Source organism: Oncorhynchus nerka, linkage group LG28 (genome assembly GCF_034236695.1).
Source record: "Oncorhynchus nerka isolate Pitt River linkage group LG28, Oner_Uvic_2.0, whole genome shotgun sequence".
NCBI classification, from domain to species: Eukaryota; Metazoa; Chordata; class Actinopteri; order Salmoniformes; family Salmonidae; genus Oncorhynchus; species Oncorhynchus nerka.
The window spans coordinates 25,166,145-25,192,942 of record NC_088423.1 but is presented as its reverse complement, the minus strand read 5'-3'; the positions used below and the strand labels follow the sequence as shown (position 1 = coordinate 25,192,942).

Here is a 26,798-nt window from a genome sequence, read left to right as displayed (position 1 = left end):
TCTTTGGCTTGCTAGCCTCCCCCATTTACCTCCAAACATAACGATGGTCATTATGGCCAAACAGTTCTATTTTTGTTTCATCAGACCAGAGGACATTTCTCCAAAAAGTACGATCTTTATCCGCATGTGCAGTTGCAAACCGTAGTCTGGCTTTTCTATGGCGGTTTTGGAGCAGTGGCTTTTTCCTTGCTGAGCGGCCTTTCAGGTTATGTCGATATAGGACTCGTTTTACTGTGGATATAGATACTTTTGTACCTGTTTCCTCCAGCATCTTCACAAGGTCCTTTGCTGTTGTTCTGGGATTTATTTGCACTTTTCGCACAAAAGTACTTTCATCTCTAGGAGACAGAACGCGTCTCCTTCCTGAGCGGTATGACGACTGCGTGGTCCCATCGTGTTTATACTTGCATACTATTGTTTGTACAGGTGTTTGGAAATTGCTCCCAAGGATTAACCAGACTTGTGGAGGTCTACAAAACGTTTTCTGAGGGCTTGGCTAATTTCTTTAGATTTTCCCATTATGTCAAGCAAAGAGGCACTGAGTTTGAAGGTAGGCCTTGAAATACATCCACAGGTACACCTCCAATTGACTCAAATTATGTCAATTATCCTATCAGAAACTTGACATCATTTTCTGACATTTTCCAAGCTGTTTAAATCATGATACAGTGAATTATAAGTGAAATAATCTATCTATCTATGAAATAAACAATTGTTGGGAAAATTACTTGTCATGCACAAAGTAGATGTCCTAACCGACTTGCCAGAACTATAGTTTGTTAACAAGAATTCTGTGGAGTGGTTGAAAAACGAGTTTTAATGACTCCAACCTAAGTGTATGTAAACTTCTGACTTCAACTGTAGCAACAACCTTTCCTTAAAATCTCATTCTAAAACCATGACTGGAAATTTTAAAACTGTTCTGAAGGACAATGACTTGATTCCTGAAGACCTTACATTTAATCACAAGCAAAAATTACAAAAACATTGTACGACTAAAAACAAACACCATAATTGCCAGTTGAATTTTCTCTACAGGGATTAGAAGGTGAAAAGGGAGATATGGGGATTCCAGGTAATCATGTAAGTTGCACTTCCTATGATTACAGTGCATTTGAAAAGTATTCAGACCCCTTGGCTTTTTCCACATTTTGTTACGTTACAGACTTATTCTAAAATGGATTAAATTGTTTTCCCCCCTCATCATTCTATACTTAATACCCCATAATGACAAAGCAAAGGCAGGTTTTTCGAAATGTTTGCAAATGTATAAAAATAAAAATAAACTGAAATATCACATTTACCTTAGTTTTCAGACCCTTTACTCAGTACTTTATTGAAGCACCTTTGGCAGTCTTCTTGGGTCTGATGCTACAAGCTTGGCACACCTGTATTTGGGGAATTTCTCCCATTCTTCTCTGCAGATCCTCTCAAGCTTAGTCATGTTGGAAGGGGAGAGTCGCTGAACAGCTATTTTCAGGCCTGTCCAGAGATGTTCGATCGGGTTCAAGTCTGGGCTCTGGCTGGGTCACTCAAGGACATTCAGACATGTCCCGAAGCCACTCCTGCATTGTCTTTGCTGTGTGCTTAGGGTCGTTGTCCTGTTGGAAGGTAAACTTTCGCCCCAGTCTGTGGTCCTGAGTGCTCTGGAGCAGGTTTTCAGCTCTCTGTACTTTGCTCTGTTCATCTTTCCCTCGATCCTAACTAGTCTCCCAGTCCCTGCCGCTGAAAAACATCCCCACAGCATGATGCTGCCACCACCATGCTTCACCGTAGGGATGGTGCCAGGTTTCCTCCAGACGTGACGCTTGTCATTCAGGCTAAAGAGTTCAATGATGGTTTCATCCGACCAGAGAGTCTTGTTTCCCATGGTCTGAGAGTCCTTTAGGTGCCTTTTGACAAACTCCAAGCGGGTTGTCATGTGCCTTTTACTGAGGAGTGGCTTCAGTCTGGCCTCACTACCATAAAGACCTAATTGGTGGAGTGCTGCAGAGATGGTTGTCCTTCTAGAAGATTCTCCCATCTCCTCAGAGGAACTCTGGAACTCTGTTAGAGTGACCATCGGGTTCTTGGTCATCTCCCTGACCAAGGCCCTTCTCCAAGCCCCGATTGTTCAGTTTGGCTGGGCAGCCAGCTCTAGGAAGAGCCTTGGTGGTTCTAAACTTCTTCCATTTAAGAACGATGTAGGCCACTGTGTTCTTGGCAACCTTCAATGCTGCAGGAATTTTTGGGGTACCCTTCCCTAGATCTGTGCCTCGACACAATCCTGTCTTGGAGCTCTAAGAACAGTTCCATCAACCTCATGGTTTGGTTTTTGCTCTGACATGCACTGTCAACTGTAGGACCTTATATAAATAGGTGTGTGGTTTCCAAATCATGTCCAATCAATTGAATTTACCACAGGTGGACTCCAAGTTGTAGAAACATAGTTTGATGAGGAAAAAAATTATTTTGTCCATTTTAGTATACGGCTATAACATAACAAAATGTGGAAAAAGTCAAGGGGTCTGAATACTTTCAAATTGCACCATATATCAATGATTGAATTATGGCTTTAATATAAAAGTATTTTATCCAATTGGACAGTTGATTGGCCAGTTGCCTCCAAAGCCCAGTTACACAGTACTTAATGCTTGCAAATGCTATGATTTGTGAAACTGTTCTAACCACATTAGGGATTCTTCCATAGCCTACACTACAGGTCAAAAGTTTTAGAACACTTACTCATTCAAGGGTTTTTCTTTTTTATTATTCCTTTCTACATTGTAGAATATTAGTGAAGACATCAAAACTATGAAATAACACACATGGAATCATGTAATAAGCAAAAAAGTGTTAATCAAATCAAAATATATTTTATATTTGAGATTCTTCAGATAGCCAACCTTTGCCTTGATGACAGCTTTGCACACTCTTGGCATTCTCTCAACCAGCTTCATGAGGTAGTCACCTGGAATGCATTTAAATTAACAGGTGCTTGTTCTTAAAAGTTCATTTGTGGAATTTCTTTCCTTAATGCGTTTGAACCAATCAGTTGTGTTATGACAAAGTAGGGGGTATACAGAAGATTGCCCTATTTGGTAAAAGACCAAGTCCATATTATGGAAAGAACATCTCAAATAAGCAAAGAGAAATGATAGTCTATCATTACTTTAAGACATGAAGGTCAGTCAACACGGAACATTTCAAGAAGTTTGAAAGTTTCTTCAAGGGCAGTCGCAAAAACCATCAGTTGCTATGATGAAACTAGCTCTCATGAAGACCGCTACAGGAATGGAAGACCCAGAGTTACCTCTGCTGCAGAGGATAAGTTCATTAGAGTTACCAGCCTCAGAAATTGCTGCCCAAATAAATGCTTCAGAGTTGAAGTAACAAACACATCTCAACATCAACTGTTCAGAGGAGACTGTGTGAATCAGGCCTTCATGGTCGAATTGCTGCAAAGAAACCACCACTAAAGGACACCAATAATAAGAAGAGACTTGCTTGGGCCAAGAAACACGAGCAGTGGACATTAGACCGGTGGAAATTTGTCCTTTTGTCTGGAGTCCAAATTGGAGATATTTGGTTCTAACCGCTGTGTCTTTGTGAGACGCGGTGTGAGTGAACGGATTATCTCCACATGTGTATTTCCCACTGTAAAGCATGGAGGAGGAGGTGTTATGGTGTGGGGGTGTTTTGCTGGTGACACTGTCTGTGATTTACTTAGAATTCAAGGCACACTTAACCAGCATGGCTACTACATAATTCTGCAGCGATACGCTATCCCATCTGGTTTGCACTTAGTCCCACTATCATTTGTTTTCAACAGGACAATGACCCAAAACACACTTCCAGGCTGTGTTACCAAGAAGGAGAGTGATGGAGTGCTGAGTCAGATGACCTGGCCTCCACAATCCCCCGACCTCAACCAAATCTAGACGGTTTGGGAAGAGTTGGACCGCAGAGTAAAAGAAAAGCAGCCAGCAAGTGCTCAGCATATGTGGGAACTCCTTCAAGACTTGTAAAATAATTCCAGGTGAATCTGGTTTAGAGAATGCCAAGAGTGTGCAAAGCTTTCATCAAGGCAAAGGGTGGCTATTTGAAGAATCTCAAATCTCAAATATATTTTGTGTTATATGTGTTATTTCATAGTTTTCATGTCTTTACTATTATTCTACAATTTAGAAAATAGTACAAATAAAGAAAACCCTTGAATGAGTAGGTGTTCTAAACCTTTTGACCAGTAGTGTATATAATTCATAACTAAGAATATTTTGTCACAATGTATTAATTTCATATTGTAGACTAGCACTGACTATGTTGCAATACACTCATGTAGTGGAATTGGATTGGAAATGTGGTAGTATGGGAACAACTCTCAAATTGAGTTGTGAATTGAATTGTAATTAAGCAACATTACTAATCAGCCATCGTTACTTTGATTGATAGGGCTCTAATGGCTCATCGGGACAAAAAGGGGGGGTAAGTCTGTCATTGACTTCTGTAAGTTGCTGTAGCCCTGAATAGCCAAGCATTCGTCCTCATCTAGAGTATGGCATTGTGTGTACTTGTACTATGCTCTTGTGCATGCCAGAAAGGGACAACAGGAGACCCCGGTCAGAGGGGACTGGGAGGTCACCAAGGCCATCCAGGAATATCAGGGCAGACAGGCCCGTCTGGGCCTCGAGGACAGAGTGGTGACGTTGGGCCTCCTGGGCCACCTGGACTAGAGGGTAAACCTGTATGTAACCCACCAGTACACTCACCACCATGCATGGTCTCACATTCAACTGCTCATTTATCAACAATCATCATAATTGATCCAACAATGTCTATGCCGTTTGTATGAATTGATTGAGACATTTTTGCATGATGCCATCAATCATGTCACATCTCCACAGGGAAGGGAGATGTCCAAGCAAATCATTCAGCAAATATGCAGAGAGGTACTTAGATGTGAGTATTGATCATGTTTGATAATTGCTGTATTCTCTATACTGCACCTATATCTCAGCCCCCCTCCATTGTGTTTTTATCCCAGTGGAGATGCCTTCGCTACTCCTCAGTAACCAGCAGAAAAGTCACTGTGACCACTGCCAAAGCAGGGACGGGACTCCCGGAGTACCAGGCCCTGTTGGGCCCCAGGGATCAAGGGGCTTTACTGGGAACCCTGGTTCCATTGGACAGCCGGGCCATCCAGGTCGACCTGGGCGTCCTGGGATGTGTGGCTTGAAAGGTAGGACTCAATTAATCTATGCAGTATGTACGGGTAAACAGTCAAGTAGAACGTAAGTAAACATTGGCTTTGTACTGGAACACATTGCATTCTATTTGTGTTTCCAGGAGATCCAGGAATAAAGGGGGAGAAGGGGAGTCAAGGAAGAGCAGATATTGGAGATCCGGGAACACCAGGGTCTCCAGGTAAAATATAAATATGAAATATATTTACTCCATATGGTATGCTACCGCACATCGAATTTTATATAATGTGTATTCGGAAAGTATTCAGACCCCTCGACTTTTCCCACATTTAGTTGGTTACAGTCTTATTCTAAAATGTATTAAATAAAAATATCATCAGTCTACACACAATACCCCATAAAAAACAGAAATGCCTTATTTACACAAGTATTCAGACCCTTTGCTATTAAAATCGAAATTGAGCACAGGTGCATCCTGTTTCCATTGATCATCCTTGAGATGTTTCTACAACTTTGTTGGAGTCCACCTGTTGTAAATTCAATTGATTGGACATGATTTGGAAAGGCACACACCTGTCTATATAAGTTCCCACAGTTGACAGTGCATGTCAGAGCAAAAACCAAGCCATGAGGTCGAAGGAATTGTCCGTAGAGCACCGAGACAGGATTGTGTTGAGGCACAGATCTGGGGAAGGGTACTAAAAACATTGCTGCACCATTGAAGGTTTGCAAGAACACAGTGGCCTCCATCATTCTTAAATGGAAAAAGTGTGGAATCACCAAGACTCTTCCTAGAGCTGGCCGCCCGGCCAAACTGAGCAATCGGATGAGAATGGCCTTGGTCAGGGAGGTGACCAAGTACCTGATGGTCACTGACAGAGCTCTAGAGTTCTTCTGTGGAGATGGGAGAACCTTCCAGAAAGACAACCATCTCTGCTGCACAACCCAGTCAGAGCATTATGGTAGAGAGGCCGGACTGAAGCCTCTCCTCAGTAAAAGGCACATGACAGCCCGCTTGGAGTTTCCAAAAGGCACCTAAAGGACTCTCAGACCATGAGAAACAAGATTATCTGTTCTGATTAAACCAAGATTGAACTCTTTGGCCTGAATGCCAAGCATCACATCTGAAGGAAATCTGGCACCATCCCTACGGTGAAGCATGTTGTTGGCAGCATCATGCTGTGGGGATGTTTTTCAGCGGTAGGGACTGGGAGACTAGTCAGGATCGAGGGAAAGATGAACAGAGTAAAGTACAGAGAGATCCTTGATGAAAACCTGCTCCAGAGTGCTCAGGACCTCAGACTGGGGTGAAGGTTTACCTTCCAACAGGACACCGACCCTAGTCACACAGCCAAGACAGACAAGGCAGGAGTGACTTCCGGACAAGTCTCTGAATGTCCTTGAGTGGCCCAGCCAGAGCCCAGACATGAACCCGATCTAACATCTCTGGAGAGACCTGAAAAAAGCTGTGCCACGACACTCCCTAGAGTGGGAGAAACTCCCCAAATACAGGTGTGCCAAGCTTGTTGCGTCATACCCAAAAAGACTCCAGGCTGTAATCGCTGCCAAAGTAATTGCTGTGTTTCAACAAAGTACTAAATAAAGGGTCTGAATACTTCTGTAAATGTTACATTTCTGGGTTTAAAAAAAAAACATTTGCTAACATTTCTAAAAACCTGTTTTTGCTTTGTCATTATGGGGTATTGTTTGTCGATTGATGAAGAAAAAAACTATTAATCCATTTTAGAACAAGGGTGTAACATAACAATATGTGGAAAAAGTCAAGGGGTCTGAATACTTTCCAATTGCACTGTATGTAAAATCATTATTTCTACTTGGTTAGTCAAGATAGAAATGAAATCAGTACAATTATTTTAATATTGATGCGTCTTGGTCACTGCACAGTGTTCCAATCATGTCCTCAGTCCAAGCTGTTTGAGAGCACTTTCTGGGAGTCATTTCATGTCTATTGCAACCTGTTTTCAGAGCAGTATGCAGATAAACACACTGTTCGCCTTTTGACATTAACTACTCCTATTCAGTAAAAACTGATCAAATAACAGGATTAGTAATTGTTGGCAACCAGTAGAACATGTTTTGGAACCACAAGAGAAACACCTCATTTGTAATGGTCTACTTTCCCAGGTCCAATGGGTCCCCAGGGAGACAGTAAACTAGGTCATCCAGGGAAGCCAGGACCCCCTGGCCTAAACGGGGAGGAGGGGAAGAGAGGTAACCCTGGGGCCCCTGGCCAGCCAGGGGTGTGCCATCTATCCATGTGTTACGGTGTCATGATGAGGAGCAGGGATCCTTTTAGTAAAGGGCCAAACTATTGACCCAACATGGCAGCAGGCAGGCAATCGAACGGTCTGGAGTTGATGCATAACGCTCAAAGAAAAACAGCAAATCTTTCCAATCTCAGGAAGATCACATTTTTTACAGTGTATCCCCTCAGTCACGGAAACAGGAAGTACCTCTTAACATGTACGGTATATAGCAAAGATATCCATGTGCGTCCTTTCATGAGCTTTCTCAAGCCCAGTTTATACCTGGTTCTAACATTTGTCCTTTGTCCTGATCTTGTCTCATTCTGATTGTGCCCACATTTTTAGACAGGTGTAGACGATTAAAATATGCATTGTGATATGATTGGGATCAGATCTTCCTGACCCCCTTAGATAGTCAGGAACTCATTGTGTCTGGATATCTTACAAATGTAGAGGGATCTGGATAGTGAAACACTTTAAATCATCATTATCCCGCCTCCTAAAATAATTGACAGATGGCACCATTGACTTCCCACTGGGCACACACTGGTTGAATCAATGTTGATTCCACATCATTTCAATGAAATTACGCTGAACCAACTTGAAATAGACGCTGAATTGACGTCTGAGCCCAGTGGGTTATGCCGTCAATATGTCTTCATTCTGTTCTTGTCACATTCTACTTTGTTATGTCACAAGCTCCATTTTGCTTTAAAGGGACAGTGTGAAGTCTACAGGAACAGCTACAGGGGAGAAAATTGCACTATCCCTTTAAAGAATGATAGTAATTTCTCCTACATTTGGTTGATTTTGGTTGGCATCGGTTGGATTCTGGGGCAAATTGTAATCCAATGTTAAGAATTCTGCCCTGCTCAAACAAGTACACAGGAATAAAGGCCTGCACCTCCACTCGGACAGTGCTGATGATACCAATGTATTGCTATATACTGCCCTCTGGTGCTTTTTGTGCACCATACTTTCTGAATGGTCACCCAGAATTGGTCACCCCTAAATTTGTTTACCAAATTCGTTTGTAGTAATATATATGCAATGTTTAAATAATTTGTAAATTGATGAATGCAATTATTGTAAACAACATCTAATGAATTATTAGAAAGTTTCAGGGCAAATCTGTAGTATCAGTATCTCTATAACAGAGGCTATAACAGAGGCTGCTATGTTCAAAAGCCAAATGTTTAATCATCTAAAACAAAACCTTGTGAGCATTACTGAAATGTTTGTTTATATTCCCTTTTTTCACAATAACTCGTTTGTGTATTGTATGAAAATACAGAAATACGTATTTTTCTTAGGTAAAAAATAGCTAGTATAACAAATGTAAACCTGGGACATCCTATCTACTTTCAGACAAAAGAGTGAGGGGGAAAAGAAACATGTTGACATCTTGACTTCATCTGAAGTTTGCTGTGTCTGCTTCAAATTCTTTTCTGTTAGTGCATATATGTCATTTATGTGCCTGAGTACCTTACCGTTCCGTACCATACCTAATGTTACCTTAGCCTAGCAAGTTTAATTCATTTTGTTATTTATAAAACTGAGCAAATCGACTGTGTATTAATGGGCTTTACCTGTGAGAGCTTTGGTCTGTTTTATTTTTGCTGTGTCTGATTTTATTAAACAAAATTATGTTTAATTGTGACCTTTTGCAGTGATTTTTGGTAGCCTTAATTAAATAATGTTTTATGACTTATGAAGATATTTTTGTTTTATTTCTTTGTGTGTCGTGTCATACAAATTAAATAAGAATTCCACCATTTTGTTGTGTTACCGCCTAAATTTAAAATGTATTGAGATTGAGATTTTGTGTCCCTGGCCTACACACAATAACACATAATGCTAAAGTGGAATTATGTTTTCCCTCCAAAAAAGCAGACATTGAATTTCCTTTTGAGCATGGTAAAGTAATTTTCACTTTGGATGGTATATTAATTCACCCAGCCACTACAAAGATACAGGCGTCTGTCCTAACTCAGTTGCTGGAGAGAAAGGAAACCTCAGGGATTTCACCATGAGCCCAATGTTGACCTTAAAACAGTTAGAGTTTAATGGCTGTGATAGGAGAAAACTGAAGATGGATCGACAACATTATAGTTACTCCACAATGCTAACCTAAATGACAGAGTGGACAAAGCAAGCATATACAGACTAAAATATTCCAAAACATACATCTTGTTTGCAACAAGGCACTAAAGTAAAACTGCTAAAAAATTGGCAAAGAAATTAACTTTATGTCCTGAACACAAAGTATTGTTTGTGACAAATCCAACACAACACATCACTGACTACCACTCTTCATATTTTCAAGCATGGTGGTGGATGCATAATGTTAAGGGTATGCTTGTCATCGGCAAGTACTAGGGTGTTGTTTTTGTGGGCTAAAAATAAACAAAATGGTGCTAAGCACAGGCAAAATCCTAGAGGAAAGCCTGATTTGGTCTGCTTTCCAACAGACAATGGGAGACAAATTCACCTTTCAGCAGGATAATAACCTAAAACACAAGGCCAAATATACACTGGAGTTGCTTACCAAGATGATATTGAATGTTCCTGAGTGGCCAAGTTACAATTTTGACTTAACCCGCTTGAAAATATATGGCAATACTTGAAAATGGTTGTCTAGCAATGATCAATAACCAACTTGACAGAGCTTGAAGCATTTTTAAAATAATAATTAAAATAATTAACTGTCCAATCAAAGTGACCTGGTGACTCAGGCAACCATCAAACACCCTGAAACCCAATGTATAACAAGTTGATTAATTAAATAAAATGAAAATGTTTAAAGAAAGAAATGATATCCCTCAAACGAGCTTATAGTGAGTATATTCGTAATGTCAACATGCCATCGTGAAGGACTATTATTTAGGCTAGGCCAGGGTTTCCCAAACTCGATCTCTTTCTGTTTTAACAGATGATGTAGGAATCCTACACTAGATGGCGCAATGGGGTTATAATTCTGCAACTGAGCTGTTAAATCATTTAACAATGGGGTGATTAGTCAATTGAAATAAAAATAAATACTTCATACAACATGCCTCATGCTGTGATGTCTTGAGGGGCATATTGACAGCACAGCTACTGCACCTGAGCCAACCAAAAACTGATAACTTGGACACTTGCATAATACATATTGATAATAATAAAGCTGAGGTGGGCCTACTGTACAGAGTGGTTGCAGGTTGTTTTTGCATGTAACGTTAACTATTGCAATAAACCCCTTAAAAAGTGTATATTTTATATATAATATTTATATAATTAAATACCCAATCAATTATAATATTGTAAACCTGGCAAAGTAGCCAATTTCTCACCGCATACACAGGCTTACACATGCCTTAAAAAATATTCTTTGATACCCATTATTTACCATTGTAATTACGACCATATTCCCAGGTAGGACAGGTGTTGGTTGAGGCCTCAGGATAACTTGCATACATGTCACACCTCACCAGCCCATTGTCTTCTCATCAAGGCAACGAGCTCAATTGTCATTTTTTCAGAGAATCAGAAAAATGTTACCTTTTGAAAATAGATGGGCCTATCCAAATAAGACATCGACCTACGTTGTATGTCGTCAAATATGAACGTTGATTGATATATTTCTAGATTCAATTAATTTACAAATGTGCCTTCATCACCACCTAAAATTACACATAATCAAATTACGCATTTGTCCAAATGTCCTCTCCTAAAACGCACGGATTTGTCCAAACCTGTAGAGGTAATTAAATGGCCATGTTGTTCTTCTTTGACTCGTTAAGACAGGTTTCAGATTTCAAGTGTCTCCCCTTACACATCTGAGCTGCCACATTCATCTTCATGTCGGTTAAGTTTTATTGCGGCCGCTAGAGGTGGATGCAAAAACTTGGTCCTGGCTGGGTGGTATGGACTCATTGGATGGACAACAAGCTTCAACACATTTTCCCAAAACGTTACGCGCTGTGGCAACGAGTGGCAACGGGTGCTATTATATAGTCTAGTGATTTCCTCGACATCACTCAAAGGGGCTGTTATCTTTCTATTCAATGAAGGTGTTGGGCTTTTTCGACTTTTATGGGCGTACCTGCATGCTATTGTGTATAAGTGGAGTTAAAAGTGCGAGAGAATGTCACAATTCCACATTTGATGCGTCTACTTTGAAACATGTGACAGTGAGACATTGGATTTAAGCGGAGGACTCGAGAAAACTTGCTGCATGTCTGGAACTGGGACCTCACGCCGAAGAGAAGGGACAGTTCCACAACATAGATTGATGTGAGACTTCAAAGAACATCATTGCAGGCAGGCGTTCTTCTAAAAAGTGATGTGACATAGTAACCTGTATGTTATCCTGCAAGAAAACATTCAGAAATTGTGATATTTGTATTAAAATGGAGATCAATTTTATACACGAGTAACAACTGTATACCTGTGTAACATCATTTTCAAACACATCATTGTAAGATGAGAGCCTTCATTCCTTTGAACCGGGCCACATTTGGACTTTTATGGAGCTGCTTGAGTTTTCTACACTGGGTTCATTGTGGTTTAGGGGACAACCATGTGCATTCTAGTTTTATTTACAGGAGATTGCGTAACCATGAACGGAGAGAGATTCAAAGAGAGATTCTCTCTATTTTGGGTTTACCACATCGTCCAAGGCCCTTTTCTCCAGGAAAACAAGCATCCTCAGCACCCCTGTTCATGCTTGACCTGTACAATGCCATGACTACTGAGGAGGAAGAAGGATTGGGAATACAAGAGGTTACAGGGAAAGGATTCAGCGGGAAGGCTCATGGAAACTCGCGTAAAGGGAACTACGGCTATCCGCAGGGATACACTCGTGTGGCGCAACCTTACCGCGCGGCCCCTCTGACGAGCCAAATCCCTCCACTCACTACATCTCACGACACCAACTATCTCAACGATGCTGATATGATTATGAGCTTTGTCAACTTAGGTAAGTAAGTGAACTGACTTGAGAAAAGTTTCAAGCTGCCTGATTTATGCCTTGCGCTCCAGCACCAGTTTTAAAAAAAATACAAAATATGGTGGCCACTGATAAACCACAGTATTTTAAGCCTTAGAATTGTCACATGACCTTCTCACTGCTAATATCTAAAGGCTTAGATTCGTTTATATATGATTAAAAACAATGTATATTGTCAGTACACAATGTCCTTCAATGCTGAAAACATATGCTTAGACCATGTTTTTTAAAAATATATATATAAAAAATGCCAGGTAGATTCTCAAAATGTAAATTTAACAACCTTAATTATATTAAAATGAATGATTATTTGTTTTTCTTGAATTTGATCTTAATCATTCGACTACAATACAAACCCTAAACATGTTAAACAAATATTCCCACAGTAGCCAATGTATGCATATTAATTTTGTTGCAGAAAATGATGATATTCAGTTACATTTACAATTAATAGGAGTTATAGGCTATTCCTATTGTAGCAGGCCTTAATTTCCCGTTTGTCACCTATAGCAAGAACAATGCCACACTGCTCACAACTATGTTTGCAAATTCTCTTCAAAGGTCACAGTGCTGTTTGTCTGAGTAACATACATTTCATGGGTACTGTTTATGAAGTTAGAAGTCTTTTTCAAACTTAATATCAGATTCTACTTCAGCCTTTCAGATGCCTGATATTAATGCAGGACCATATTTACACGCTAAAACACTGGTAAAAGCACAAACAATCCACATTTTGAAGACCATATCCATGTTCTTTGAATAAGGTTTGAATAAGCGAAAGAAGAGTTTGTCTGGACATTCTTGAAATTCTCAACTCTATGGAGATCTTAAAATATTCAACTGCAATATCATCATGTCACACTTCCCCTAAAATACATGCATTTTCTCTTAAACCGTCATATTTGACTTACCTAGGAAACAGGCCTTGTATTTTGAATAAATATGTTTATCAAAATACTTCACAAAAGGCCCGCATTAGAGTATTTATATGTTTTGAAATTGTCAGCATTTATTGTAGCGTAAAGAAAAGCTTTCTTATAATTTACACAATGTTTCATCAGTAGTTCTGACCTTTGACCCAGAAGTTCATAATAACTTATCAGATGACTGTCTGACCTTGGTTAAATTGACCTTAATTATTTCCTGTTGTTAAAGAAAGGAAAGCGATTGAGTGAAGCCTGCACTTTTTCAGCACTTATTCCATGTGGCACTGGGTTTGGGCAGTTAGATGTAAAGGCAGTAGCATTGTTAATTCGTTTTTGTGTCATTTCTCATTAAGCATTATATCCCAATGGAGAGTGAAATGTGTATTTAAGGGATAGTACACCAGCGGTAAAAAACAATAAAGTATAAGATTTTTTGTTTGGGAGCTAGTGAATTGTTATACTTGTTTACATGTGCTAGTATGATAAACAAAAATGACAGTTACAGAGGACACATCTTACAAAAAAGAGGCTTATAAAAAGATATAGCTAAAGAGTGCTATAGCGTGAGCATGTAAAATGTATTAATGTGAAGGTGCTGTTGGATTTAAAATCCCTCACCTTGGTCTGTCACATCTGTTTCCACTTAGAGCTGCATGGCATGTACACAGTCAGCCTTGAAAGCTCTGTGCTCTCATTCTGGGGACAGTCAGTGGTAAAGTGTACAATGAGACTATTTACACAAGTATTACTACTACAGCAATAATTGACTTCACTACACTAATGCTGCTACTAACTCCTATAATACTAATAGTTGTAGCATAGAAGTATGTTGTGATTATTATTGATGATTAGATCATTTACGTGATGTACTCACAAAAATGCATCTTCACTCTTGTCGACATAACGATGAGAAATTATGCAAAATATGTGTACATTCTCAACTTCCTCTTCTTCCAAATTGTAATTAAAAAGGAATTCCATAAACAAAGTTAATTCCCTGAAACTGTGGCAGACACTTTTTAGTGAGTCAAACCACCTTCCCAATTAATCTGCAGCTATCTGACACTTGAAATGCTTCACTTCTGTTTCACATTACTGGCCATAGCTAATCATGGTGCAAGTCCAATCTGTAACAGGCAGAACTGACCCCTGACCTTTGTGTGTTAAGCAACCACAGACCTTCACTGTAGATACACTATCAGTGAAATGGACTCACTGACTCTATGATTTCACTGGCTGTGCCAGAACACTAACACACCTCAACTCCCAATCCTTTTATGCTGCTATTTAGCAACAGTGTTGGATGGTTAGCTGTCACTTTGTGTCTTCTTGACTGCATAATGGCATGCCTTTGATTGCAGACAGGGTTGAAAATACACTCTGCTCGTCTTTGCTCTTCTTTGTTTGTGTTTTTCTATTGATAATTACGTAACATTTTTTATGTGCACATTTTATATTCAGTATAAACTCGTTCATCATTGTCCTCAGATAAAACAAGTTTAAACAAATTGGTCAGAGAAAGATAAATATGGGTTTCCTGTGTCAAACACGGCCAATGTATTGTATAGGAACTACAGGAGGTCAATATTAGGTTGGCAAATGAGGTCAAAGCAGTCACTCAAATCTTGTCAAAAAAGGCTGTCTGGTCTCTTTTTGTCACGTTGAGGGGCAGACGAAAGTGTCTTTAATTGAAATCAGCCTGTTTTTCTTAACTGACAGCCCATTCATCATGGGCAGAGAATGCAGTTCGGCACACAGTGGAGGGCCTGTCTGGAAACTGCTACCTGTACTCAGTTGACTGATTAAATGGACTGGAGAGTGCTTTTGTTGGAGTCAAAATGTTTGGATTGGCTTTTGGAATGTGAAAACATTTGATAAATTACCTTTTTTCAGTTAGGTAGGTTACTGCTGGCACACCACATTCTGTCTGTGCAACACATTTTGTATCTATTGTGGCTCAGGGAAGGTATCAGTAATAATAATCACTGATCTGAATCACTAATCTGAAGGCTTATGCATTGCCACTCTAAATATTATGCAGTTATGCAAATCCTCTATTTAGTCCTCATGGACCAGTCTTCTTTTTCAGTGGAGAAAGACAAAGATTTCTCCCATCAGCGGAGACACTTCAAGGAGTTTCGTTTCGACCTGACTCAGATCCCAGAGGGAGAGGCGGTGACTGCTGCTGAGTTTCGGATCTATAAAGATAGCAGTCATGCCCGCTATGAGAACATTACCCTGAAGGTCACCATCTACCAGGTCATCAAGGAATATCAAAACAAGTAAGCACCATCTGACCTTCATTTCAACACCCCCAAATCATCCCAATTCAGTTTTTTAAATATATATATATAAAGTACACCATCACCTTGTAAATTCTTGTGGAATGGGATATACATTCAGCCATGTACATTTAAAATTCTCTCTGCAGAAACAGAATATATTGAAGGCTACCTATAGAATAAACTGACCTTTATATTCTTTATGATTCACATAAAGTTCAACTAGGTAGTTTTTCTCTAACAGTACTATGTACAGTAGAGTATCCTTAACATCCAGTTGTATACCTCTTTAGACTGTCACTGTAAATTGTGTCTAAATGTAAATGTTATGAACTGAATTGGCTTTTGTATGTAATTGATCATTATATGGTTTAGAGTGGTGGATTCCTCAGTCAAAAACCTATACGAAGGGAAGAGAAAGAACATCTCATTCTGTTTAACTGAGAGGAACCAGTCATCTCGAATGTCCCCTATTATTGTTTATAGGCATCCTGAATCACTGTACATAAAAGGTGCAGCCATGTGAGTTTACAAACCAGTTTGCCTTGTTCGACCGTAGCCTTTTTGCCAGATAGAGAATCACAATGGTTGCTGATTTGGGTTTTGGGTTTTGATGCAGGATATTTTGAGAATGGAAGAACTCTTTATCATATGTGAGATGTAATCTCTCAGTGATATAGTTGTAAATGTATTTTCAAATAAATACTTTGATGAATGAATTAATCAATACATCAATCAGCCAATCAATTAACCAATCAATTAACCAATCAATCAATCAACCAACCAATCTATCAATCACCATAGCATAAAAGGAAACCTAACACATTGTGAAATTGAATACAGCTTAAAGGGCCAGTCAGCAGTTGCTGCATCCATTTTTGGACTTATAAATGAACTACGTATACCTATTGATTCTTGAAGAATATGACTTATAAGTGCCTCATAAGCTTAATTCAAATGTCATTCCCCATCAGAACCCAAAATATAAGCTTGTCTTACTCTAATGTTTGCAAACAAAGTAAATGTAAACAAACACTATAATTTTGAAACCATGGATGTCCTTGTATCCATAGCTCTGTCTATGAATTTGAGAGTTCTCCAGTCCCATCTCTCAGCTTTTAATCAAAACAGAGGCAGAGATACCGTTTTGTTATTGTTTCTCCTGCTGATTGCCACTTTGATTTTTTTTACATTTATTTATTACAATTATTTTTTTTAGAGGGTAGATCAGCTATAATATTGCAGATGGATTGTGGCTTCCATCAATGTATTTGTCTCCATCATTTCCAATCCCCCATATATTTTTTGTGTAAAAAAAAAATATATATATATATATTTAAATATATATTTTCCTTTATTATTTTCCCTTTACCCTACCACCCCTCCCCTAATTTGAGTAAACTAATGGACAACAACACTTAGGCTTCTACTTCCAGTTTATACATACTATATACATTTTACGGACACATTATATTTTACAATAGTTATCTTTTGTTTATTTTTAGTCGCATCCTTCAGCTCCACTCTGACTGTCACTTTAAATGAGTTTTGAATTTGTGAATGGATGCATTTGAAAGTGGCTGTCTTTAGATAACATTGTCTAAAGTTGAGCATCTGCACTTGGGGACATGCTTGTGTCAGCGTAATCCTAGGGAAGCTTTCAAATGTCCCTTTAAAACCTGCACTGTTCTGTGAAACACTTGGGGCAGGCAATTAGGTAGAAAATAAAATACATCCTGTTTACACTAGCACATCATGGAAGTTTGGAAGGACTTTATCCTGATTCATGTGCTTATTTCAAGTGTCTTCAAGAAGGTCATTTGTCTCCTTTGAATTATAAAATCATGACCTGATATACACGTTTGGCGTTAGATTGGTAAGTTACACAAAGTAATCAGAAATGCCACGAAATGGAAGCTTGTCACAAGTATATATTATAATTTAGAAGCTTAATTAACTATACCTTTGTTTTATCTGAACTTTGTTTCCAAATGGGGGGGGGGGGGGGGGGATCTGGGAGGGATTAAGGGCTATATTAAGGTTATTTTTATGTTTCCTTTCTTTTGTTAACTAAAAACATCCATTGTGCTGCTTATATTATGTCTTCTATGGAAATCAAAGTAGTAGCTGTGATAAATGCAGTCAGTAGCCTACACAGCTTGGTGTATGATAAAACAATCTTTTAAGATGAAGCAAACAAGAAAGGAGGCAATAAGCCAGTGTTTATACAGGCAGCCCAAATCTGATCTTTTACCCAATTATTGGCAAAATATCAGAATTGGGCTGCCTGTGTAAACAGACTCAGCAACATGGTTAGGCAATTGGTCCAATTATGTTTTTCCTTTGATTAAGACCAAACATACATTTGGACTTTATTTGCATTTGGGCATGAATAATATGTTTTCAATAAGATATTGAAACTTTGGAACAAACATACATTTCCATATGTTAACTAAATAAATCGATTTCATCTATGAATTCTACAGTTTATCTTTGCCTGGTCTACAAGTGTTCTATATTCAGTACTTAACTTGGGTAGGAGCTCACCAGAGTTGAGGACCGGCACCTAAAATGTTCTACTGCTTGAGCTCCTGTTCCTCTTATAGAATATTAGCACAAAGGTGTTGTGGAGTTCCTGCACCTAAATATAAACAGTACCAGCACCCAAAATGAGTACCGGAACCTATTTCACTCCAAGTCAAGCACTGCCTATATTGCTCTCCTTTCATCTGACTGACTATTTGTGAACCTCATCCTTGTATCTCCAACCTTGTTCCGCCTCATTCTCACCACACCGGGCCCTTACAAATATAGTCCACGGATAAAGCTTTTCCATTAGCATGTTCACCACTTGTGAAGCCTCGGAAGTCCATCAGTTATCACTCCTCCTGGTCTATGTGTTGCCTGTCAGGCGGCTTGTTGCATCCCAGTTCAGTTGAAGCCATGTGGGCCCATTAGGGGCTGCCTAGGGGGCTCCCATCATAACCCTCATGCCCACCTGCTTCTCTTAACAATGTTCCGGAAGTGGGAAGCCGTGACATAGCTGAACACACAGGGGTCTACTTAAAGCAGGGCCCACATTCACTGGCCAAATATGTGTGAGGCTGATTGAAGGGGAGATATGACCCTCTTGGGCTTTTCTGGAAGTCCTAGTCATTGAACTCTCCCAGCTGAAGCCCCAGGCCCCAGTCATCGCATTCTCTTTTATGGCTCACCGAGGTCTGGAGCCATCACACATTTAGCTCCTCAGCTCCTAACTGTGACTTTTCGGCTTGATAAACATTATTCAGAGTTTCACAGTTCAGCACCTTTTTCTCTGCTCTTCCCCCAAGGAGCCATCATTAAGCCGGTGTTGAACTGCTCAACGGTTCAGTCACATATGGCTTAAAATTGGTGGTAGAGCAAAGACAAATCTGTTACTTAAATGTGTTTTTTCACTGCTTAGAAATTATAGCCTTGAGTACATACATGACTGGTTGATTAATATTGTGCTTATCCATATTTTGTGCGGTTGTGAAAACAGATTGTCTCTAATCCGGCTAAAGAGTCATTAGGCACTCCTTATAGAGAGGAGTATATTTCAGAGAAATGTCAAAATATGGGGCTTAAAGGATAGAGCACATGGAACAACAAATGTAACTAGTAAGATACATTTTTGTCAAAGGATGTTTTTGGCTCAGATCTAAGAGAGAAAGCTGGAATAAATTGCATCATGTAGTGATTATTTAATGATACTTTGTTTATGTAATGATTTCCAATATGGCAGGTCAGGGCCTCATTAATTGTTTGACTGCTTCCAAGTCTAAACGACCCAGAGGAAGCATGTGTTCTCTCTTTGTGTGGCCCTTGCAAGTTTTAACAACACTAAGGTGCATAAACAGGAATTTCATGATTAGTTCCAGAGCTCAAAGAGCAGAGTGAGGTCCGTCAATTATATCACCCCTGTGTTAAATATTTTTTATCCAGCAAATCAAAGTTTACCCATAGTAATATATGTGTATTGCCATCTGTCAAGTTATCACATGCATTCACTTGTTATTTTTTATTGATTTTATATAAATGTTTTCCTTAACAGGGATGCAGAGACATTCTTGTTGGATTCCAAAAAGATCAAGGCCTCTGATGGGGGCTGGCTGGTCTTTGACATCACAGCCACCAGTAACCACTGGGTGCTGAACCCACTGCAGAACATGGGTCTGCAGCTCTCTGTGGAGACTTTGGATGGTAAAGGAAACACTATTTTTAATCTTCCTTTGTTGTTGTAGGGAATTAAATATAGAAAAGCAGTTAAACTTTGTAGTTACCCCAGGCTTCAAAAGTAGTTTGCTTTGAAATTATTTTTTGTAATTCAGTAGACACTCTTATCCAGGTAAGGAACAACCAGGCTTGGTCAATCCAGGAATGTATCTTTGCATACAGATTGGCAAGAGAAATTTCCATCAAAACATGTAGGCCAGGGCTGTTCAATGTCAGTCCTGGAGGGCCAAAAAACCTCTGTCCAAATCTGGTGTGCCAACTGTAGCCAGTGAAAGTGCTGAGAAATGGGGTGAGATTCTGGATAAACTGTCAGTGTTCTTGATGAGCTGCACAGCTCTGATGGCACAACCGGGGAGCCAGACTAGGAGAGAGTTGCAGTAATCCAAGCAAGATGATGAGTGACTGGTCTAGGAGATGTGTTAAATAGCTTGTGAGAAATGAATAGATATTCACTGATGCCTTTAGAGCAGGGTTCCCCAATAGGCGGCCCGTGTGCCAAATTCGGCCCGTGGGTGATTTTATTTGGCCCCCAAGTTTTCTGAGCAAAACAATTAACACATATAAAAAATATTTCATTTTTGATCTTGGACATAAAATATTGTAAAATCAACAGGAAATTAAAGTGATTTTAATTGAGGAAATCTGTTCCCAAGTATTCCCCCGCATAAATAGAGGCAGATGTGATTGTATCTCAATGTAATCAAGGTTTGAAATTATTCTGTTTTTGTGGGTTCTTGCGGTCAATTTGCAGTGTATAAATTATTTATATGTTCCGTCCACCAACCGTCCGCTCAATGAAAAATCTGCCCACGGCTGAATGTAATTGGGGGCCACTACTTTAGAGGCAGTCTCTACCGGACCGAGTCATTGATGTTCTCTGTGAAAGAAAGAGAAACCTGGTTTTCCAGGGTCACACCCAGGTTCTTTGCCATCTTGGAGGGAGACACAGCTGTCCATAGAGGAGAGGACAAGCCTGTGTTGTCAAGGTTTGAGGTTGAGATGTTGATGTTTATCAGACATGAAGAAATACATACCATATCATAACCTGTGTGTCAGATGAGAGAAGGACAGATAGCGTTGTGTGCCCTATGCATAGCAAAGGTAGGATAATCCCTGTGAAGAGAAAACAGAGCCCAGTGACTGACTGCAAGATCAATAGGGGAAGGAGAACTGACCCCAGGGGAACACCTGTTGCTTGGTTTCATGTCGAGGACAGATCATTTTCATGTCACGTAGTAGGAGAGATCATCCTGAGATGCCCATCCCTCATAGAGGTGGGGCTTCAGAACAGGATCTGATGTTTCACATGTCAAAAGAGGCTTAAAAGATTAAGGCAGTTTTAGATACATTTTTCCTTTTTTTAAACACAATGTTAATGTTACAGAGTTTATTTGGATAATAATGCATGTTAACTATCATAAATTGAGCCATAATTCCTGCATCTAAGATTGAAGAAACATCAAATGTTTTTCATTGTTTTCATTGGTAGAAGTTGTTTTTGTGTGTGGGGAAATGAGGAAAACATTTCAAAACCCAAAGGAGTACCTGACTGTTTTAACAATTATGACAAGAATACTAGGAAGATGGGTATTTTTATCTTCTTTAAAACCACAAGACATTGATGGAATGTTCTTTGGGATTATCTATGAATCAGATACATTAGCTGATGACATATGACAATAAATAAATAATAAATTATCTTTGTGGTTTGTGTGTTTTCCTCCATTTAGTATGATATATTACGTTACGTTAGGTTACATTATGAATGGAATAGCGGTCATATAGCAGTCGTACAATATCATATAAATTGGAAAACGGAACTTATCATACGTCTTTGCTCATAAGAACAATGCAAGCTTCCAAAATATACTCCAATGACACCGTTTTACCCTATTTTGTTTTGTTTAATTGCTCCCTTAAATTAACGCATTTGATTAGACAGGATCTAATTATGCTTCTGTTTGCTGCTATTCACATTGCTTGTTGTTTTAAAAGGACGGAGTATAAACATGAAGTCTGCTGGCATCGTCGGAAGGAATGGGCCACAATCCAAACAGCCATTCCTAGTGTCATTCTTCAAGGCCAGTGAAGTGTTGTTGCGCTCTGTCAGGGCTGCTGGTGGAAAGAGAAAGAACCACAACCGCAACAAATCAGGTGGTCAACAGGAATCACCACGGGCACCCAAAAGTGGAGGTGGGCTTATTAAACTACACTCTCAGAAAAAAAGGTACCGACTTGTACTTAAAGGGGTACAAACGCTTGTCACTGTAGTGGTACCCTGTAAGGTATGTCCATTGTAACATTAGTTATAGGTAAATAATTGTACCCTTGCAGTTTGTACCTTAAAAGAGACTAAATGTAGCATTTGCATTTTTAGGGTACCACCACATTCTTTTTAAGCTGCAAAAATGTACTTATTTTCTATAACAAGTCCCTCAAGTGTACATGTCTCTCCACCATCCCACTTCTGACACAATTCAGGGGGTAGCCTGACCAGGACTCAAACCTGAATCCAGCGACTGTCAAGCCAACACCTTAACCATTACACCACCTTTTGACAAGGTTACTCAGTTGTGGTTAATATAAATTACAGATCCTTTCTTGTCACATAAGTAAGCCTTTATAAAGACTTCAGAACTGGCAAAGGATATGCTCAAACTTTAATTAACATAACAATAGACCACTTAAACTGGCACATCACTTCCACTCACAGGTGGCCCAAAATAACTAACTGAAAGCCACGTCCCCACTAAGCCACACCTCCATTGATTATACTTTTATGTTCAAAATAAATAGATTATTTGCACATGTACCCTAAAAAGTACCAAATAGTACCATGTGAAGTCATATATGTACCTCTGAAGGTACATTATGCGTATTTTTATCTTTTGTACCCCAAGAAACAATACTGTACCCTAACTGTACCCTTTTTGTCTGAGAGTGAACCATCATTGAAATTGTTTTGGGTTTGGACCGGTGTAGGTTGGCAAATTTACTTCAGATAATGAAACACCTTTTGAGGTTGATGGCAAACCTTACAGTCCCATTTGTTATTCCCTGTCAGTGCATTAAAACAGTCTGTTACACACTCCAGGATGTTATGTCTACTCAAGCAGCCTCTTGTTGCCAAGGAGCCTTGTTTTGACTGCATGCTGCTCCAATTAATGGATCAAAAGTCTAAATAATCTACTGCAGGAAAGATGGAGCTCCGGGATCGGCAACTCCAGTCCTCATGGGCCCGATTGGTGTCACACTTTTGCCACAGCCAACACACCTGACTCCAATATTCAACTTATTTAGAATACAATTAGTTTTATCAGCTGTGTTTGATAGGCATTGGGGGAATGTGTGACACCCCTTCAGCCCCTGAGGACTGGAGTTGCCCATCTCTGATGTAGATCAATATAAAACAGATACATTTTCAAAATAGTAAACCTACCTGCCTAATCTATTACCTCTTTCAGCTCCTCATAAAGATGGTACATGGATATGAATATGTACTAATCACCTCACACAACTACTCTAGCTAAGCTACACAGAACGTCCACAATGACCATCTCAGTTAGTTCTTTTAATTTGGCTGTAATTCTTTGACAGCTGTTTTTAACTGTGGTTCAGTGCATTAGGGATACCCAGTCAACACCCCTTCAGTGGCCACATGAATGTAATAACCATACATGAGTTGGTGTTGCCATTTGCTGTTAACAGTTTGGTAATATTTCATGAATAATTGATTTGGTGTTCATTTCCTATTGTCAAAAAATAATTGTACTGTGGGCAAACAATATACCACAGTGCTCACAGGTGCTGTATGAAAGAAAAAACTAATGTCTAGAACTACAGTATATAATAGCCTAATGATAAACTTGCAGACTTGAGGAATTAATTCATTGTTTGTTGTTTTCAGATCATAACACCAGTGAGCAAAAACAAGCCTGCAAGAAGCATGAACTTTACGTCAGCTTCAGAGACTTGGGATGGCAGGTAGGAAAGATGGAACACTATTTGAACCATACCATATCTACTCTATATAAGCATGGCAGAGCTTAATGTCACAAGTGGTCATAGCATGTGTGTTACAAATATGTGTGTGTAAAAAGCACCTCTTTTAGTTTCAACTATTGTATTAAATGCAGTAGACCAGAAACAGACAGACTTAAGAAAAGACACCAAGTGTCAATAAAGTGTCTTCAATATTAAAGAGGAGGACTTTGATGCTTATTTTGTGTTTTCTTTATTCTATTTGAAGGACTGGATTATTGCACCGGAAGGTTATGCTGCTTTTTACTGCGATGGGGAATGTTCCTTTCCACTCAATGCACATATGAATGCGACAAATCACGCCATTGTGCAAACCCTGGTATGTAAAAAAAACTCAAAAGATGCTTATTTCCCATGAATTCATATTGAATTGCTTTACCAATATGGTAATAATTAATTCCACACCATATTGATTTTCTAAGCTGCTCAAACTGCAGCTTTGGGTTGTTCCACCAATTATCTGGGTCGTTCCACCAATTCAGTACAACTTTGAGTTCACCTAATTGTAATATTCTGTCATAAACAGCACATATTCAACTTAATAAAAAACAAGTTTAACACGTTTTCTCACGAGGTAAAAAAGAAAGTAACAGGGTTGACTTTGTCAAAGCAACAAAATAGCGAAGTGTTTACAATGATGATGAAAACATGGAGATATTTGGGGGTCAAGTGGGTTAAAATCCTAGAAGTCACAGAGGGACATGTCAAAATGCAGAATGTTGTCACTTATGCAAGTCTTCATTCATGTAAAAAAAAAAAAGATTTATTGAATTCTCCATGAGGTCTATATTAAACAGGCTAATCATTTAATATACCAGGCTTTTAAAAATCAATATTGGTGCACAATTCCTACTTAAAATATCAAAAGGGATGCAAAAGGCACTATTTTCGCGGGAATGACCAATCTCCTTTGTATACTCAGTCCTTTCTATTTGCTTCCACAGGTCCATCTGATGTTCCCTGACAATGTGCCAAAGCCATGCTGTGCACCGACCAAGCTGAACGCTATATCTGTGCTTTACTTTGATGACAGCTCAAATGTCATCCTCAAGAAATACAGAAACATGGTTGTTAGGTCATGTGGTTGCCATTAATGGGCAAGCAGGATTGTATTTCAGATATGTGGTATTGCTGGAAAAGTTCATATCAATATAGATAGATCTGAATGTGTGTTGTGCTGTACAGTATTATGTATATATTAGTTTTATTAACTTATTTATTTCCCCCTATTTTTGTGATAACACTCAATATTGTACAATGAGTATTAGTCCATGTATATTTGACATCTCTTAGCACTCTCTCCTATAGGCCATAGCGAACATATACAATTACATTGTAATAGTTATAGCATTTCATTGTACATCTTAGTAAAAGGAAACCTCTCTATAATATCAATATTTTGGATCTTATTGTTTATTGGATACGGTTCAACAAAGTATACCAGTCTTTCCAAAATATTGCTTTATTCAAGCACACCGATATCACTGTTTTTCAAACTGTTACATTGGATTTCATTTTCAAACCATTTTTTAAACTATTATAACCACTCAAAAAAGGTTTACATATTGCTGCTACAGTTAAATGAGGTCATATTTTAGGACATACCAGTTGAACATGTTTTGTGTAGCTATCTTATTTCAAATATAGTGTCAATTATTGCATCAACATTGTATTATTATGGTTTTATAAGCACATTGTAGCCTATACTAGCTTACATGTATGCAACTTGGAACACTCTCTTTGATTTCTCCTTCAGATGTGTTAAAAGCAGAATCTGTATTCATGTAATTTGAGTAACAGCCTGGCACAACATTAATCACATTAAAGGTATGATGTAAAATAGTACATTAAGTATTTCAAATAGGACTCCTTGAATAACACTCTAGGGTTTTTCCTCTGGCCTTGACGTTAATCATGTTTACACTGTACACAGGCATCAAATAGTCTATCATAAAATCTATAGTTAGACTTCTGGCTATAATATATATGTATATATCATGCTTTCTATCAAATAAGTTATGCTGAAAGGTACTTCCTCTACGTCAAATATGTCATGCATTCTGTTGAATATATCTTTCCATAGCATTCACTGAAAAAACACGAGGACTGGCCTGCTATATTCTCAGACCCAGGAAATGTCATAGTTCAGTAACAGTCTATTGTAGGAATATATGAGAACTAGACAAAAGTTGTGGAGTAGCTCCCTAAAAACGTACTTTACGGCCAGTATATATTTTCATTTTACATACGCAATACATAATGAATGAAACTACTCTAAGAAAATACATTGTTTGCCCAATTGTGGTAATATCACTGTTATTTTTGTATTATTATGGATATTATATTATTGTTGTCATGTTGTTATGCTTCATAATAATTTGAGTAATATATGTTTGGGAAAAGTACACGGTATTGTATTATTAGAGTGTGGCTTATATATTATTAAATGATCTTTTTGAAAATATTGCTTTCAAATACTTTCAATGTTTTATAAACTAAACCAAAACACTTTAAAAAGTTAACAGAAAACTTACATTCCTTAAAAGATTTTCCATTTTAACTTGAAAATAACTGTCTTTTTTCCACCCTCAAGGGCCCTAAAACACCAAGCCCACCTTATAGAAACTCAATTGACAAACATATCTTTATTCTATAGACTTCAATGCCTCTTTTTTCATCCAGCTGCCAGCCTCCAGGTTGTCTTCGTGTATTAGTGTTTGGAATTCTATGGATGTTTTATGTTGCCGGACTACCGTCTGAGATTTATAAATGTTTGACAAGTATGTTATAAACATAGGGGTCCACCCAGGGAGCCTGTAAATCTGCGGTGTTGTGAGAGAGTGCTAGTATTT

The 26,798-nt window shown here is 38.8% G+C and overlaps 2 protein-coding genes across 2 annotated transcripts in view; both read left to right on the top strand.

The window, feature by feature from the left end:
• LOC115113045 (collagen alpha-1(XXI) chain-like) overlaps positions 1–9,161 on the top strand; it is a 65,373-nt gene extending 56,212 nt beyond the window's left edge. Inside the window, exons 23-29 of the mRNA XM_029640247.2 lie at positions 1,039–1,083; positions 4,432–4,464; positions 4,577–4,723; positions 4,884–4,938; positions 5,024–5,218; positions 5,326–5,403; positions 7,329–9,161. Coding sequence (XP_029496107.1) covers positions 1,039–1,083; positions 4,432–4,464; positions 4,577–4,723; positions 4,884–4,938; positions 5,024–5,218; positions 5,326–5,403; positions 7,329–7,519 — 744 coding nt within the window. The 3' untranslated portion in view covers positions 7,520–9,161. The remainder of the gene's footprint in view (positions 1–1,038; positions 1,084–4,431; positions 4,465–4,576; positions 4,724–4,883; positions 4,939–5,023; positions 5,219–5,325; positions 5,404–7,328) is intronic.
• Positions 9,162–11,316: 2,155 nt separating this feature from the next.
• Positions 11,317–26,404, top strand: LOC115113046 (bone morphogenetic protein 5-like). Its single transcript, XM_029640248.1, has 7 exons — positions 11,317–12,410; positions 15,456–15,648; positions 19,724–19,872; positions 21,901–22,098; positions 23,813–23,889; positions 24,155–24,265; positions 24,891–26,404. The coding sequence occupies exons 1-7, from the start codon at positions 11,915–11,917 to the stop codon at positions 25,038–25,040; spliced, it is 1,374 nt and encodes a 457-aa protein (XP_029496108.1). The 5' UTR covers positions 11,317–11,914; the 3' UTR covers positions 25,041–26,404.
• The last annotated feature ends 394 nt before the right edge of the window (positions 26,405–26,798 follow it).